This window comes from Phaethon aethereus (genome assembly GCF_964289735.1).
Source record: "Phaethon aethereus genome assembly, chromosome: 19".
NCBI lineage: Eukaryota > Metazoa > Chordata > Aves > Phaethontiformes > Phaethontidae > Phaethon > Phaethon aethereus.
Genome location: NC_138595.1, coordinates 4,669,424 through 4,686,110, shown reverse-complemented (window position 1 = coordinate 4,686,110; position 16,687 = coordinate 4,669,424). Strand labels below are relative to the sequence as shown.

Here is a 16,687-nt window from a genome sequence, read left to right as displayed (position 1 = left end):
TGCAGGGATGCCCCCGCCCCAAGAAGGTTTTTTCCAAAGAAACAGCCTCAAGGAATGTCCTTCCCAGCATCCCTAGGCTGCTAGCAGCATGAGTGGAGCAGTGACACTGCACATTCTTCTCCCAGGCAGTGCAGGGACCAAAGCACAGAGCCACAGGGCAGCTCTGTCAACTGGAAGATCTCTGAATCAACACCTTTTTTTCCTGACTGGCAGAACCATCTTTGGCCACTGCAATACACATGAGTACAGAGTGCCTGAATAGTGTTTTACAAACTGCATGTTGCTACATGGTGTAGTTCAGGGTGCATGGAAATGGAGCCAGAAAGTCTGGTTAGGGAGGGAGGAGGCATTCCAGATAGCAAACATTCAACATCTGGCAAGTATATCCCTCTAATGTCTTTGTGATTCCTTGGAGACTGTCTGTTCTTCCTCTTTCACATCTGTTTCATCAGATTAATTGGGCAGATTAGAGGTTAGGATCCTAAATGGAGCCCCAACGCATCTTTAAGACATCCATTCTTTGCCATGCTCTTCAAAATTGTATTTCCCCCATGCTCTACAGCAGCCAGTGCAGTCAGTTCAGGGAATGGTTTTGCCTTTGGCAAAACTTTTGCCTTCACTATTTGGAGAGTGAAGTCATTGATTTCAATGAAAATTTCTCATCAAACAGAACATGACCAAAACTGTAATCCGCCCACCAGGGCATCAGTCCTGCTTCTACCCCAGAGGAGTTCTGTGTTCCCCAAGATCGAGGTTTCAGCTCCATCCTGACTTGTTCCTTCTTGCCATCATGGAGGGAGGTATCAGTGGTCAGTGCTTCATAGGAGTTAGCCCACTCATTCTGCTGGCATCTTTCCTTGAGGATGACCGAATAAAGACAGGGAATTTGGCAGCTAGCTCAGTCCTGCGGTTTGTAGGACCATGATTCTTGGACCATTTCAGTTTTTCTGCCGAGAGGACGCAGCTGATAGCTATAGACGGCAATAGCTTTCAAAGCAGCTAGTCCTTGAGGGAGGAGCCGGTGCTGAGTGCTTGCAGTGCAGAAATGGTGGGTGCCTTCAGACATCTCACAGCCTTTTGAAGTTCTTCATTGCAGAGGGTCTCACTTTCCTTCAAATGAGGGTCTGAACCTACCACAGGCATAACAAAGAGGGTGCAAGTGAGAGGTGCCCTGCAATCAGCCGGCCTCTGGCACTTGGTGGGTGGATGGGAACAAGCCACCTTAGATCACTTTATGTTTAAAAAGAAAAAGAATTTATAAAAAGTCTCTCTGGAAAAAAAACCACACATGGAAAGAGCTCCTGAAAAAGAGCCTGTTTGTGTTTGACTTTTTGAGATTTTATGCCAAACTCTTTCATTTCACTCAAACCACAGCAAGTCCAATCTATAAAACAACGTTCCCAAAATGGCAACAAGAGAGCTGCAACCTCTCCCCTACTTGGAATATCCCACGGAGACAGCTCCAGCAGGGTGGAGATGGGAGTGAGAAGATTGATTTGGGAGAGGATTGGCTAGTTTTATGAATGTGTGCAGGAGGTAGAGTTTTGTGTTTCTCTCTCTCTCTCTGCAACCACAGTTCATTGCCATCTTCTTGCCTGAGAAATACAAACGAGCAAGGCTGCAATTCCTCTGCAGCATTACAGCTGGGTGGAGCTCTGCACTGAGCCTTGCTGAGTACTGAAGCATTTGGCTCAGGACAAAAAGGATGAGGAAAGAATCAGTTTCTTCATGCCTGTTCTTCCAGATCAGTGTCAGGTCTGCCTGGCAGCAGCCTTGAGGACCTTTCAGTAACCAAAATACAGTTTGTGTCTCCCTGAACCTTTATACAAGCACAAACCCCTTCATTCACTGCTGGATCAAACCTTCCTTCCCTGCTGAAGATGCTCTCTGCTCCTGCTGAAACGTTTCCATATGAACTGGATCTCTCCTTGCTTCTGTTTCTAGTGGCCCGGAATGGCTATTAGTTCACTCTTGGAGCAGCTCTTCACATCCTTTAATTTGCTGTCAGTTAGTGCTTTGAAGGTCCCTCCATGGTAGAGCAGCACACCCAGACAGTAAGACTTCAGATACTTAGCCAAATTTCACAACCACTCACTGCTTTATCTCTCCAAGCTTGTTTTAAAAAGTTCCCACCCTGCTAGCTTTACCAAGTGCTGAACCACTTCTTTGGGTGGGCAGATGCTAGTTGTGGGGGAAGAAACCTCTGGCAGAAAAGCGGAGCAGACACTGAAGGAGATACTTAAACCTTCCTTCCCACTGCCCCCGAAAAATTGCTGATAATGTTTACAAGGCGATATTTAACAATCTTTGTCAGAACAGTAGGACTTGAGTAGTTGGGGTAGAAGGTGGCCAAGTATTACAGGGCCATTGTTTAGTAGAAATTGGTATTGCTTGCAGATCTTTGGCTCTGGAGAAGAGGAGACCATTGTCAGGAGAATCTATTTAAGGCATACGTATTCTGATTGCTGTTTGAGTTCTGCCATGACCTGCATTTCTGGCTTGACTTTTGCTTTTAATTGCTTTGTGTATTCATTACTCCGTGCTTCCTATTTTGTCTACACCTGTGTAGCTAATCCTTTTCCTTGAACTTAACCAATAGCCAGAGGTAATCCTAGTTTGAAAGTGACTGGAGAAGCATAACAGTTTACATATAATGTATGTTTTATCTTGGTTGATTTACACATGAACTGTCACATTGTCCTTCGTTAAATACACCACTATAAGATGATAACAATCTCTTTAAATATTACACAGGGTTAAATAACTTTTCTTTTTTTATTTCCTTTCTCCTTTTGGCAAATGTTCCGTTGTTTGGATTTCTTTTTTCTTATGGAAGAGCAAGCCTGGGTGTGGGACAGCTCTGAGTGCCATCTGCTGGAGACCTGCTTCCTCCCATCCCTGTGATGGGCCAAATCTGGAGACAATGCAAATGGTGATGTGAGCATATGTGCTCTGAAGCCATGAACCACAAGCTAGAGCAGGAGAAACAAAAGAATTAAAAAAGAATTGAAGCTAATACCCTCTGATGTCTTCACCATATCAGGATCATTTGCTTACACTTCTTGATGGAAGCACCATCACTGTTCACATCATCTGCACTGGTCCCCTCATTCTGTTTCCAAGGGACGCATTTTTGCTAGAGACTTCCCAGGACAAAGTCATGAAGGGATCAAAGTCTTAGTAAGCAAAAAGTCAGAGCAGCTTCTCAGATGTCCCAGTGTCAGCATGGGTTAGAAAGAAAGAAGCTAGTCCCCAAACAGGAGCTGTCACTGAGGCAATGTCCCTGGTCAGCAAACACAAGAGTTTAAAGAGCCAGTGCTCTCAGAGGTGAATAGCCTTTGGCAGCCTCTTGCAGTTTCCCTTAGTGTCACATGAGAAGTTTGAGAGCAAGTTGGTTTTATGGAGCTTATTTGTGCTGTGTCCCAGCAGCCAGGATGAGGAACGTAATGGCAGAATCATGTAGGGAATGAGGTTTACCACTGCCTGACATGTGCACCCTGTGTTGGCTCCTGAACTTTCTTACAAGATTAACCATTATAAATGCATGTGTGTATGAAGAGAAAGGGGTTGATTTAGTGTACAGAGTTTATACCTGTAAAATCAGGATGTGAGTAACTTCATTGAGTGTTTACCCCCATGTATCTCTTCATTCACAGGTACCTGCATTCAGAGGGGAAGTTACCTGAAGGTATGTCAGAGTACACATCCATGACCCTGCAGGCATTAGGCAATCATTTACATTAATGTTCTGTCCAGGGTTTCATCTGCCTAACTCACCTCTATTTGCAATGCAAATGAAACCTGCAGCTGAACTCTTCCTTGCCCTTTTATCTCCCTGCAGTTTTTTACCAGCTCAGGCTTCTCTACAGTCGCTTTTCTGCCCTTTGGGGTTGTCCTGTCATGGTGGTGTGATTCAGTGTCTGGCCTGTGCCTCTTGCTGTCTTGCTTGAATATGAGTGCTATTTCCAGGTCCCTCAGCTCAGCTCCAGTTTCTGGTCACATCTTCCAAGCGTTTGGGTTGGGTTGGTTTGGTTGGTTGGTTGGTTTTGGGGTGGGTTGTGACAAGGGCCTCAGAAACCATTACCAGCTCAGCCAAAAATGGTTGCATGTACCAAGCTAAGCTTCCATCAAAATGTGGTCAGTATGGGAAAGGTATCTGAAGTCTGCACTGGCACAACAAATTGTTGGAAAGGCTTCTCTGAGAAACTCTCAGTATAAGTAGGGAAAAGAAAGAAGCAAATTACAGAAGCAGGTTGCTCCTGATCCCCTTTTCTAGCTGCTGTCCCAGAGAAGATCTGCTGTCCTTATCTCTAGCAAACAGTGCCTGACTCAAGGACAAATTTGTGGAACTAGTTTAAGCACGAAGCTGTCAGCTGTTTGGACACAGCATAGGAAGATGGCTCAACCAGGCCCACCCAGTCAACCTCCTGCTCCCTTGACAGTCATCCGGACTGTGTTTCTTTAATGCTAATTCCCGAATCACTGTAGGATTTGAATGTGTCATGGCAAATCAGTTTTTATTCTCTGCTAGCAGCAAGTTGCAGACCAAGATCTGATGAAGAGAGCATGAGCCAAGATGGCAGAATGTCCTTTAACTGAGTTCTGACTTCAGTGTCTTCAATTCCCCCATCTATGAAAGAGGAGTATTAATGCCAGCTTCTTTCCTAGGACCTTTTCTTTGTTCAGCTTTGGGATGCAGCAAAGAGCTCTGTGTGTGCTGTGTGCAGTACAGAGAAAGGAACTGCAGTGGTAGATGTCACTGCTAGATATCAGGCCTTATCTAGACTGAACCACCTTCACGTACTGTTCATGCAGGTTTTGTTAGATACACCATGGTCCTGAATATGGGCTGTGCCTCAAATTGGTTTAGGTTTGAAACAGACGCATGTATAGACAACATTTCCATTTCTCTAGCAGCATCAAGAGACTCCTGAAGCTATGTGAAAGCCTTGCTGCTCTGATTACATCACATCTGACATGACCTACAAACACCAAAGGAACGGGGAGCTCCCATGCTGCTGCTTACGCTAAGCCTTTCCAAATATAGTTCCAGTCTCATTGAAATTCCCAGTATTTATAATTTGATCTGGCAGGCGTGCAGGGCTGTGCATCAGAGGGGCTTAATTGAAACAAGAGTGATGCTGGGATTGAGGCTGTCTGGATAGCGCTGAAAGGCATGTTGAGGGCATGGAAACGTGCTGCTCTCCTGTTGATAAGAGGGAACTATTTGTGGGTGAACCTGTGTAGGCCCATGTGATCAGGGAATCTACAGAAAATCTCTCTGCAAATGCAAAAGCCAGCTAAGCCTTGCATTACCTCAGTGGTATGCAAATGAGCACCTTAAATATCCTGCTTTGCTTTCTAATGCCTTTAGCCAGCATAAACACAACAGGCTTTTTATAATCTGTAATCAAGTTCTCCAGCCCAGGCACAAGCACATAGGCTTGTTTTAAGAAGCCGAGACAGCTGCTGGATATGCATCCACCCCTACTGCTGGCCCCATCCAGCTATAACCAGTGGTCTTCCAAAAGAACTGGTGTGCCGATGTCTGTCAGGAGCAGTGCAAGCCTTTAGCACACATAGATCTGTTAGTAATCTTCTCATTCTAGACATACTTGCTGCATAAGTGATTTGGAAGTAGAAAACCAAGCCGACGAGGCTGCAGGCTTCATGCACTTCTATTCTAGTCCTAATCCACTAGCTATATTGATCTTGCCCTTTCTGCCAATGTAGAGAGCTTGTATTACACTGTTAATCCCATCCTGCCCAGGTCACAGTCACAACAGGCTCTGAAAAGCTTCACCTGCTGGTGTCACAGGAGTAGACTCATCAATGGCAGCACTTCTCTTACCCTGCTTGGCAGGAAGCAACCTGTTTCTCTGAACCCTTTTCCATCTCCCCCTGGACTGTACATTCCTTCTCTGCTTACTTTCATCTCACGTTCCCATGCGGAGCAGCCTTTGCTGTCAGCATGTGGAGATCCTTGTCATATCACTAACACAGAAGGCTCTTACAGTGCTCTTCATTTTGTGAGGCTCGAATGCCATTGCTTTGCCTGATCTGACCGACGGGGGCCCAGGAGGTCAGGCTGATCAATACTGAAATCACTTGCAGCTTGAGTCCTTATTGCTGAGCTTTGGGGAACAAAAGGACGTAATTGCTGCATGAATTAATATTTCTTAGGGGAAAAAATTATGAGGAAAGGGAGAGCACATTTTGTTAACAGAGCAGCCCAGGCTTCAGAGATTGGTGGCGGGTAACCCTGCGCCAGGCCTCTCTTCCCGCCATTGGGTGACCAGCATGGCTTGTGCCACTTCCTGACCGTGAGCCTGAGCCCCCCTCTTGCTCATGGGTCACTTATGGCCTCAAGCTGCACCAGGGGAGGTTTAGATTGGATATTAGGAAGAATTTCTTTACTGAGAGAGTGGTCAAACATTGGAACAGGCTGCCCAGGGAGGTGATGGAGTCACCATCACTGGAAGTATTCAGAAAACATGTAGATGTGGCACTTGGGGACATGGTTTAGGGGGCACGGTGGTGTTGGGTTGATGGTTGGACTTGATGATCAAAGGTCTTTTCCAACCTTAATGATTCTGTGATTGCAAGTAGGAATTCACGTGGCGTTGCCAGGGTCCATTAACAACCATCCAGGAAAGGAAAGACCCATTGCCTCATGTTTGCTCTAGCCCTGTCCTCCCCAGTAAGAACTGAAAAGCAAACAGGTGGCCAGTGGGAATACTAATTACAGGAGCAAGGGGATCCATACCTATTCCTTTCCTCTGCTGTGCCGTAGTGCAGCACTGTACTAGTTCTTTTCTCTGAAACTACCCACCAACAGATTGGGCCCAGAGAATCTCTGCAGAGAAGCGGGGGAAGAGTGGTTCCCCTACTCATGGCACATCACAAGTTTGCTGCATGGAAACAAGGGTAAAAGAACCATCGGGGCACTTCTGTGTGCAACGGCAACACTTGTTGCTGCAGAGCATCCTTCGCAATAGCAGGCTGAAGCCTTATGGCAGCTAAACAGCAATTGCTCAGTCTGTCACTTGTCAAGGTGGCCCGTGAGCGAGAGGGGGGCTCGGGCTCGCCGTCAGGAAGTGGCACAGGCCATGCTGGTCACACAGCTGCCTGCATTCCTGCACGTCAAAGGGACTCGCTGCGGGGGGCTTGGCAGAGCCGTCGGTCCTTCCAGATGGCATTGCACAGCTGCTGCTCTGCAGGGACAGGCACGATGGCCTTGCGGGGGCTGGATGGCTGAGGCTGCCGTAGGGCGGGAGTAGGGACATGGTACAGCACTGACATAGTTAAGGCGAGACAGGAGGGCCTTCAAGGCAGGGAGAGGGGTGCCAAAAGGCGTCCTAACATGGGCAGCCCGGGCAAGGCAGTGCCGGCAGGGAAGCGGGCTGCGGGTCCCGGCTCCCTCCGCCGCTGGCGGACACCGCCATCTCCCGGCAGCTCCTGGCAGGCCGCGCCTGCAGCACACGTCCGCGAGTTTCAGGAGGGCTTTTCCTCCGGTTCCTGGCACAGCAGAGACTTAGGTCAGCGTTTGTCTGCATGGAAGTGCCGGTGATTTCCCTTGAGGCCTCTAACCCTGCCCATTGCTGCCCACAGCAGGAGAAAATATCTCCTCTGAATGCTCTGTCCACCCTGCTGGGGAGTGGATCCATGCAGAAAGAGAACTGGAAGGGTAGCATGGTCCTGGAGCCCTCTGTGATACTGAAATAAAGAGTTACCAGTTCTGCTTTTGAGAGTGGAAAAGGCTATTGAAAAGTTGTAACAAATTGTACATCCTTGTCTTGAAGGAGAGAGAAGAAAGGAAGGAATTGAAAGATCCTGGAGGTATGCTGGATGGAGTCCGTCAGGGCTGCCCTGTCCTGCTGTTGCAGGCTTTGGCTGGAATAAAAGCAAGACCTTTCTTTGCAGTGAAATGAGGTAGTGTCACAGGGAAGAGGCAGGGCACACAAATCAGTTGTGAAGGGATTTGTGGAGGATCGTCCCGTGCATGCTGTTTGTTCCTCGGTTCAGTGTGTCACAGACCCCTGGCTGGGGAAGGAATGGTGCTGGTGGGATATCTTTCAGTACTGTGCTCTACCTTAGAGACTTTTGGGGGCTTCTCCCCTTCTGTCTCCAGGAAATTAATTCACCATAAGAGCAGCAAGTTTTGCTTTCCTATCTCATACTTGATAGAGGCTAGACTGAAGGATCTACCGAGTGTCCAAAGTAGGGAAGTTGGCAGCAGGTTGACTTCAGATCCTTGTGGGGTGAGATTCCTTTGTAGATCTGCATAGAGGGCTCCTAGCAGAGGCATCATCGCTTCTCTTACAGAAACCCGCCTCACATAGTTACTCTTTTCAGAAAAGATGTTTCCTTCTGCCCTTGTCCTGGAGAGTCTTCTCCCTTAGTAGGGAGTCTTAGACACAAGTCCGACTTGCCTTAGACGCAAGTCCTGCCTACATTTTAGAGCCAAGAGTTATTTGAACACCTTAAGTTCACTTTGTGCTCAGGGCATGACAGCTTAAGCACTATTAGACATGAGCACAGGCTTCACACACTAAAATGGTCCATTAGGCAGCCTTTGTAGCAATTCAGCATTGTTCTTTCTCTCCTTTGTATAATTCCACTCTTTAAGGGCACACTGAAGAAAATCTCATTGCAAATCTACTTGCCTATCTGACCACCTCTGTAAACTGTGACTTTGGCCTCTTCTGTCGAACTTTAATACAATGTCTGAAGTGTGGAGCATAATCACAGCAGATTCCAAGCGCTAAGAAATCCCAAAGCAGCTCCCTTGAGAGCTACAGGCTCTTAATGGGACCGTCAGGAGCTCTGAGCTCATCAGTGAAGACAATTTAGCCATGGTAAAAAAATAGTAATTAACTTTTGAGTTCAAGGGGCTCTTTAAAATAGAAAAAAAATTCCATATCAGCAGAATGTTTATACATGTTACCTTCATCTGCTTCATCACAAACATCTGAGCAATGAATTCTGGAACTCTGTTAAAGTGTAACTGCCTGCCTGTGTTAATATTTGATACAGCCATTCCTGGATCTTGTAAATGTTTTTTCTGTAGCTATGAGAAAGAGAAAATTTCATTTTTGTAGCTGAACCAGAGACTCCTGTTTTAAAGTTCCATTATATGATATAGTGCCAGCATTCAGAGAGCCATCCTGTGCTTTTTCCTTTGAATCTAACTACATAGGAATAATTTAAATGATACGCAAAAAACTCCCAAACCCTCTGGTAGTTAGAGCTAGCTTTGCTTTCCACAGACCACACACAGAACAAGAGCCAGTACAAATGGTTGTTGACATGCACTGGGCACGAAGAGATCCTGGTGGAAGCACGAGTAGGAGTTGCTTCCCTTTTGCACAAAAAGTATCCCCATGACCAGCGATACAGGGGAGCCTGCAAAGACCTGCTGAGCCCGGAGAGGTGGGAACCTTACAAGACTATTGTTGTTTTGAAGTATTTACCCTCTTTCTCTGTCTAGGGTGCCGTGTGCTCGTGCTTGAATCAGTAAATCTCCTCCGGAAGTACATCTCCGTCCTGGATGTACCCATTTCCTGCATCCTGCCCAGAGATGCACTCTTCATACTTACAGAGGAGGAGACTGAACAAGCCAGGGTGAGATGCGTGGTACCTGCTTAACCTGTTTGAATAGCTCATCATCATTGTGGAGACTTCAGTCAGAAGTCTCATATTCAGAGAGAACTTCAAAAATAATTGCATACATGGATTATAAATGTCACTAATGAACAATCTTCAGTGATCTGTAAAACATGAACGGACAAGACAGGTTGCTTCATGTGCTGTGTGGATAGCAGGCCAGTGCTGAGCAGATTCGCAGCTCAGAGATCTTCAGTAGTCAAGTGCATTGAATTTTACACTATGTCAAGGATGTAGGATGTATTTCAGAGGAGAACGGATCCAACATAATATTCTGAACATGTGAGTGGCCTCTCAAAGAATGGCATGCCCGCATGCCAGAAACAATGTCCTTTGTTCATAGCTCTTACTAAAGATGGAGACAGCTTGTGAACTTGTGGCCCAAAGTTCTTTATGAGTTCCTTTCTGTACTCTGTATTTTTAGAACTATTTTGCCATATGAGATCTCATACATTGAGTCCATAGTTCCCTATATCAGAATCTGATTAGGTCCCCTTCCATCGCATGAAAATATTTGCCCAGGAAACAGTCCTGTTAATCCACAAATTACAGAACTTTCCTGCTTTTGAGGCTGCTAGAAGATGAGAGTTACATATGGAAACTGGTCTGATAAAGGTGGCATTATTGCCTTGTGTTTTTTGTTTCTGAAATCTGATCTTTCTAAGCTGGTGTACTATAAATAGATAAAGTTAAGTTTCAGCTGCCAATCTGTGATCGGAAGCAGCATGCAAAGTGTTCTCAGATACACACCTATTAGGTTTCTGTTTCCAGCATGTGAATACCCAGGCATGAGATCACATAGGGAGAAGGAGTTACATATGACAAAGAGACTGTCACAGCACCAATGTCCAGCTGATAACATCCTTTCTAGCAGGACCCCTCTGAACACCAGGCAGCACAACAGCAGCAACATAGGGTCAGACAGGCCCCTCCCTGCTCTTTGGCCCCATAGAGTAGGCAGCCTTCTACCTCCCACTACTTCTTCCCTGCTCACTGAAAACAGGCTGTCCCATCAATTGGCAGTGAACTTCAAAGGAGGCCTAGGAAACTGCCCTCACATTAGGTCTGGAAGGTTCTTGTAATGCTTTCTCAACTATTTTTCCTTCTAGAGCGCCATGCGGTGTCATCGCAGCCAGCTCCTCTGGTTTCGCCACATCTATATGCTTTTCTCACGTTATATGGTGATCAATTCACTCCGCCCTCTGTAGAAGAGACACCGCTCACAACTTCAGGAGTAAAAGAATGAGTGGAAAAAAGACTGTGTCAGGCCAAGGACTGAAGAAAACTCACCTGTTACGAGCTCAAGAGGATAGGATTCTCTTTGTGTAGTGTTCTTTCAGACTACAAAAAACAGGCTGTATGAACTTGCTTCTGAGTATCTTGTTGCCCGATACATTGAGATGAACAGGGTTTAACAGCTGTTCTATTTTCTCACTGTAGAAGCTAAATAGGGTAAGAAATTTTGGTTAACCTAATTAGGAGTAAAATGCAGGAGTATTCTGCATCGGAGAAGATACGGCATAAACTATTTTTCCCCAAGAGGATATAGCTGTGAGGACTGCTTGGCAACTATCTCTTGGTGCTTTTGTAAAATCCAAGTATCAGGAATGACTTTTCAAGGATCATGCTATTGCCACACATAAAACCAGAACCACAAGACCTGTCTTATTCAGTCAGAACTTTCAAAAGCCAAAGCTTATGAATAAAACAACAGAAACCATACAAATTTTTCTAATTGCACTGATCTTTGCTGCTACTGCTGCTTTTTTCATACATACTGTGTTGCAGGCATGTCCCTCATGAAACACGAGCATTTCTTCTTGCTTCAGAACATGGAGCTCGAGATCAACTCACAAGAGTCTCAACAGAACATATGAGGCAGAAGAGACCCAGATTTTAACTAGGTCTTTTATAGAACAGATGTGGAGATAAAAATTGCAAGAGATGTTTCAAAAGCTGTTCCACTTATGTAAATAACAAGTGCAAGAGTTAAAGATCCTCTCCCTTTACGTTAAAAGGTAAGTGAAGCAGCTTTCGAGGTTTCATTTATTAGTGTATGTACAGACTATACTTGTGACTTGGATTTCCATGGGATCATGGTGGAGCAAAGTCAGCAATACTCAACATTTCTTTAGCACTCATTAATGTGGCCTAACCTCTGCAGGAGCATCTTTCCTGCTTCTACACAGTTAGTCATTGCATAGTCAGGATCAGAGCCCAAATTACCAGACCCTGATCTGTTGCTGTGAATACATCCTCCTCCTGAAAACAACAAAGAAGTCTGTGGTTGTACTGAAGTATGTGCCCATTGTTGTGAGAGAATGACAGCATTGAACTCTGTTCCCTGGCCATGAGTCAGTGCCTAAGCATATGCCTGCTCAGCCTTAAGACCACGAGTAAGTCCAAGCTTAAGCAAAACAGTACTTAATCACATGAATAACTTCAGTGGCCCCTCTCTTGCATACAGCTAAGCACCTGTGTAAATGCTTTACTGAACTTGTGCCTGAGCTTTACTGAACTTGAGCCTGATAAGCTCTTTCAAATCTTCTTTAAAACCATCGTCAATTCATTTAAGTCAATGGAGAAAAAACAGTGTAAGTTAGTATTATGTCCAAAGTGAGAGACTGTCTTATATAGGGCATTTTTTTAAGCCAGATTTGAAACACAGGAAATATCCATACGAAGATTAGAAATTTTTTTTTGTACTTTGCTTTGTTCGTTGTGATTTAAACTTTAGCACAGCTAAGGGTAAAGTACCAAAATAGCAGCCCTGGGGTTGTTTATGGAACAGAGGTAGTTTGAAAACTGAAAGTCACAATCGAATGGGGCAGGCAGCATAGAAAGATTTATTTAAGAAACAGAGAACAGATAACAAGAATGTAGATACTGATTTTTCCAACCCTCACCCAGGAAAACCCAGACTACAGTTCCATGGCAGTGCTCCAAGTTCAGCTGCTGGAAGGGTGTGTCAGGGTTTTGACATGTCTCTGATGGTCTTATGTTCCTTCACTGCCTTCTCCCATTCCTTGCCATTGATATCCTCTGTTACAACGGTCTGCACGGTGCCATCATCCAGACAATGGGGAGCTATTCCTGAAGAAAGAGTACACAGAAACCTGATTTTCATAGCTAAGTGTGGGAGATGCCTGCACCGCTCTGTGGATGGGGCATCTCAGGGAATGGTGAATGCTCAGTCCAGCTATTGCTGTAAGGCTGAGGAGCCTAGATGAGAAACCTGTCATGGTCAGAAGCCCACAAGTCATTAGTAAGACTATTTCTTATGGAGGAGCTACAGGTTCCAGATGTTTAGCACTTTAGGAACAAACAAGACACATGCTGCTCACTGCTGTCATGTTAGTAGCCAATGGAGTCTTTATCCAAGGTTTGCTTGGTGGTTAGCTTTGGTTACCACAGTTTACTCTTTCTACCTACCATAACCATCTGGATTAGAACGAGGAGTATAAAAGCTCTGTACACCACAGGTCTTGCAGAATGTGTGCTGGGCACAGTGTGTGTTGAAGGTGTATGTTGTCAAATTATCAGCACCCTGAGCAAATGAAAAGCAATGTAAGTTTTCCACATAAATAGATGTATTAATTACTTTCTATGGGCCTGTAGCTAAGAAATGTAAAATTTAAAATACCACCTTCATGTCTTTACTTGAGATACAGAGTTCCACATTCATGCTCCTTTTCTGAACCCCTGTGCTTTGTATATATATGTGTCCATCCCACTCAAGCCTGAGAACTGCAAGAGCTCTAACGTCAGCTCACTATAAATAAGATGCACTAACACACCTGCACCTAATGGCAGCGGGTGTGTTAAAAATTCAGCCATCTCCCCCAACCAGCCATAGACAGACTTAGGACAGAAAACTGGCTGTCACTTGCATCTTTGAGGATTAGCACTGGATTATACTGTTGGTATTCATGGCCATGCTCTTACTGCATTCTTACTCTACCTTCAGCAGCTTGAAACGTGACGCTGGGACAATGAAGTGTCTGTTCTGTTTCTTTGTGCAAATGCTGCAACTGTAAAAGAAAAAGCAGACCTTTCTAGAAGCAGCGGACAAGTTGTAGTACGGCAATCGGATCTAGCATGGACCTCTTGACAACAGGAATTCCAGCTGCAGCTAAAATGGCTCCTGGTTAGCATCACACAGGTAAGCAGCAGAAGTGGACTCGTGGTATCAATAGTGTTTGGCGAGGCACACCCATAGAACAGACTGACCCTGTTCAGGTACACTAAGGTATTCTCCTACACCAAACATTACATGCCATTTTTTCTTCACATACCCAACTCTCAACAGACATAACAAGGACAAACTCTAGCCCTGAGAAATCCATTTGATCTTTCAGATTGGACTTTGCCAATTTTGCCAACATTAATTACCTTGCAAACAAGAAAGGTTCAGAAGTTTACCCATGAGCTAGAAGCAAACTAGTTGCAGGCAAAGGGGGATCACTATTGAAATCAGACACTGTTGTAATTTGAAGCATATGTGGTCAGACATGTAATGTGCACTTGAGAAGACCAAGTTAAAAAAGGATTGATGTGTTTTGAGCACATTGCACTTGGAGGAACCTTAAAGCAGATGGCTGAGCCCTTGTACTCATTAGATCCTTCCAGACACTTTCTGCGTGAGCCTGGATGTGGGACCTGAAGTCCTGCCCAAAGAAGCAGCACCTGAAATCACCAGGACTGATCCCATATTGGATCAGGACATAATTAGGGGTATACCCTATGGAAACAGCTCAGAGGATGTTCTGCTGTTGTGTCATCTTCTGTAACACTAAGGTATTGATTGGAAAAGCATACAAGCTTATATTCATCTATGAGTATAGAGAACAACAACAACAACAAACTCACTTGCAGTTAAAAACATGCAGATCTGCTGAAGCCCAGACCTCAAAGCGGACGGCTCCACAGTGACAGCCTCCTGTGTGTTTGACCAAACCTCTGTATTCACTGGAGAGAGAAACAACAGAGAGGTTTTGCGATCATACTTTTTTTGGAGAGGGACAAGAAAACAGTAAGGCTATATAGTACATTATTCAATTCTGCTTTGGGCAATTGCAGAACAGCAGAAAATGTATCCACTCAAATGTATTTTAATAATGTGCTAGGGTGAGCTAGAGAATGGCTTTTGTCCTCTGCTTCTCTGGTTTAACCGAAGTGGTGAAAAGAAAAGAAGAGCAACAGTTTAAGTAAAGTACACTCTGCATGCAATACAAAACATCTGCTCCCCTGCCACAGGTCAGGTCAAAATGCTGACCCAGGCTACAGCATTATGCATGCACAACAGTCCTTAGAAATTAGTGGCATTATCACAAGACAACACTCTTGGAACTGGGAGCTGAATTTTCCCACAATTTTCCCACAACTACTCCAGCACTACTAATACTCCTCCACTTAAAAGCTGGGAAAAGCAGAGATAAATGGATTCAACATAATATTTGAAATGCATTTTATTTTGTATTGTAATTGCAGAGGAACATGATCAAGTAATTCTTGAGCTTGTGCTTCTCCCTCTCCCCTGGGACGCCTCCATAGCACCTGGGCAGAACCATCACGCAAAAGGTCAAACGCAAAATGCAAAGGAAAACCCTTTTCCTTTCAGATTTTCACTCCCACGGACAGTTACTGATGACAGCCCAGCGATGATGAGCTGCGCTCTGGAAAGAAAGAGCACAGGAAATGGGTGGAGATTTAGAAGCTGAGCCGCCCTGATCCCGCACGATGCCCCCAAGGGCATTTTTGATGGCAGAGCCCTAGAACACAGGAAGCTTTATCATAAAAAGCCACTTTCTCCGTGGTGCGTGAGGGGACACCCCCCCGCCCTTCTCTGCAGCTCTGTGCAAAGGCTGCCAAGAGGACGGTGATCTAACGGGGGAAGGAGCCGCCGGGCAGGGTGGCTCAGCCTGGAAGCTGCGGGAAGAGCCGCCCCGGCCCCGTACTCACTAGGCGTCCAGCAGCAGCCGCGCCGCCTCCTCGCAGCTCAGCCGGTGCCGCTCCTGGAAGGCGGCCCAGCGCGCGCTCTGCGCCCCCAGATCGAAGGCGCCGGGGCCGGGGGGCTGCGTCTGCGCCCCCGGCCCGGCCGGGGGTCCGCCCGCCGCCTTCCCTCGCCCCCCGCGGCTCCCGCCCGCGGGGGAGATGGCGGCCGCGCTGCGCCGCCGGGACCGCCGCGCGCTGCCCGCCGTGGCTCGCCCCATGCGCCGCCGAGCGTTATTGCGCTGCTCCCGCCAGGGGGCGCCGCAGTGTCGCGGCGCAGCGGGGCGGCCCGGGCCGGGTCTCTGTTAACAGCGGGGACGGCGGGGAGCGGGCACCATCATCGAGCAAAGCTGGAAATTGGGGAAACCTCAGGCCTCGGGCTGTTAACCGGTTTGCCCCAAAGGAAAGCAGGCTCGCCTCGTTCTTGTGAAATCCCTTGTGATGGCAGAAATGCCGGTTACCCACAAGCATTCGCATGAGGTTTTTCCTTTAATTACAGACATACGATGCCTCACGTATTCAAAGATGTCAATGTGCTTTGCCGACCTGAGGTGCTATTAAAATTATATTGTTTCACGTCTCTGCCGTGCGCCTACTCTCATTTAGAAACAAGACTGCTGTTTAGCAATACTGTAGTGTGTCAGGATGCACCTTTGGAAGTGTATTTCATCCTTCCTGAGGTTTGAAATCATTACGTCAGCCTTGCAGAGAAATGGATTCTAACATGATTCCCACTAGACAACTTTCCACAAATTCTGTCACCAAAGTCTTAAAAAGGAAAACAATCGAGATGATAGATAGTACATACTTAAAAAAAGAAAAAGGCTTAGGAAAATGTTAAAGCACTCCTTTAGTGGTCAATATCTTAGAAAAGGTTATTCTTGAACATCTGAAAGGCAATGCTGTTTCTCTAGGAACACTGTTCAATGCAGGGGAGGAATACAAAACTTGTAGGTGTCCAAGTCACATTTGGTTGGGGGAAAAAAAAAAATCACTCCAAGGATGAATCTTTGTGCTCCATGTTGCAGAA

The 16,687-nt window shown here is 45.9% G+C and overlaps 2 protein-coding genes across 2 annotated transcripts in view; one reads left to right on the top strand and one right to left on the bottom strand.

Moving 5' to 3' along the window:
* PIGL (phosphatidylinositol glycan anchor biosynthesis class L) overlaps window positions 1-10,874 on the top strand; it is a gene marked incomplete at its 3' end in the record, with an annotated part of 63,306 nt that extends 52,432 nt beyond the window's left edge. The window contains exons 5-7 of the mRNA XM_082008425.1: window positions 3,657-3,688; window positions 9,491-9,624; window positions 10,776-10,874. Coding sequence (XP_081864551.1) covers window positions 3,657-3,688; window positions 9,491-9,624; window positions 10,776-10,874 — 265 coding nt within the window. The remainder of the gene's footprint in view (window positions 1-3,656; window positions 3,689-9,490; window positions 9,625-10,775) is intronic.
* Window positions 10,875-12,634: 1,760 nt separating this feature from the next.
* Window positions 12,635-15,915, bottom strand: CENPV (centromere protein V; the record flags this gene model as incomplete). The annotated part of the gene is made up of 5 exons (XM_082008403.1): window positions 15,628-15,915; window positions 14,536-14,634; window positions 13,628-13,697; window positions 13,099-13,213; window positions 12,635-12,759 (listed from the first exon to the last, which is right to left on the bottom strand). The coding sequence occupies exons 1-5, from the start codon at window positions 15,876-15,878 to the stop codon at window positions 12,635-12,637; spliced, it is 660 nt and encodes a 219-aa protein (XP_081864529.1). The 5' UTR covers window positions 15,879-15,915.
* Window positions 15,916-16,687: the final 772 nt, after the last annotated feature.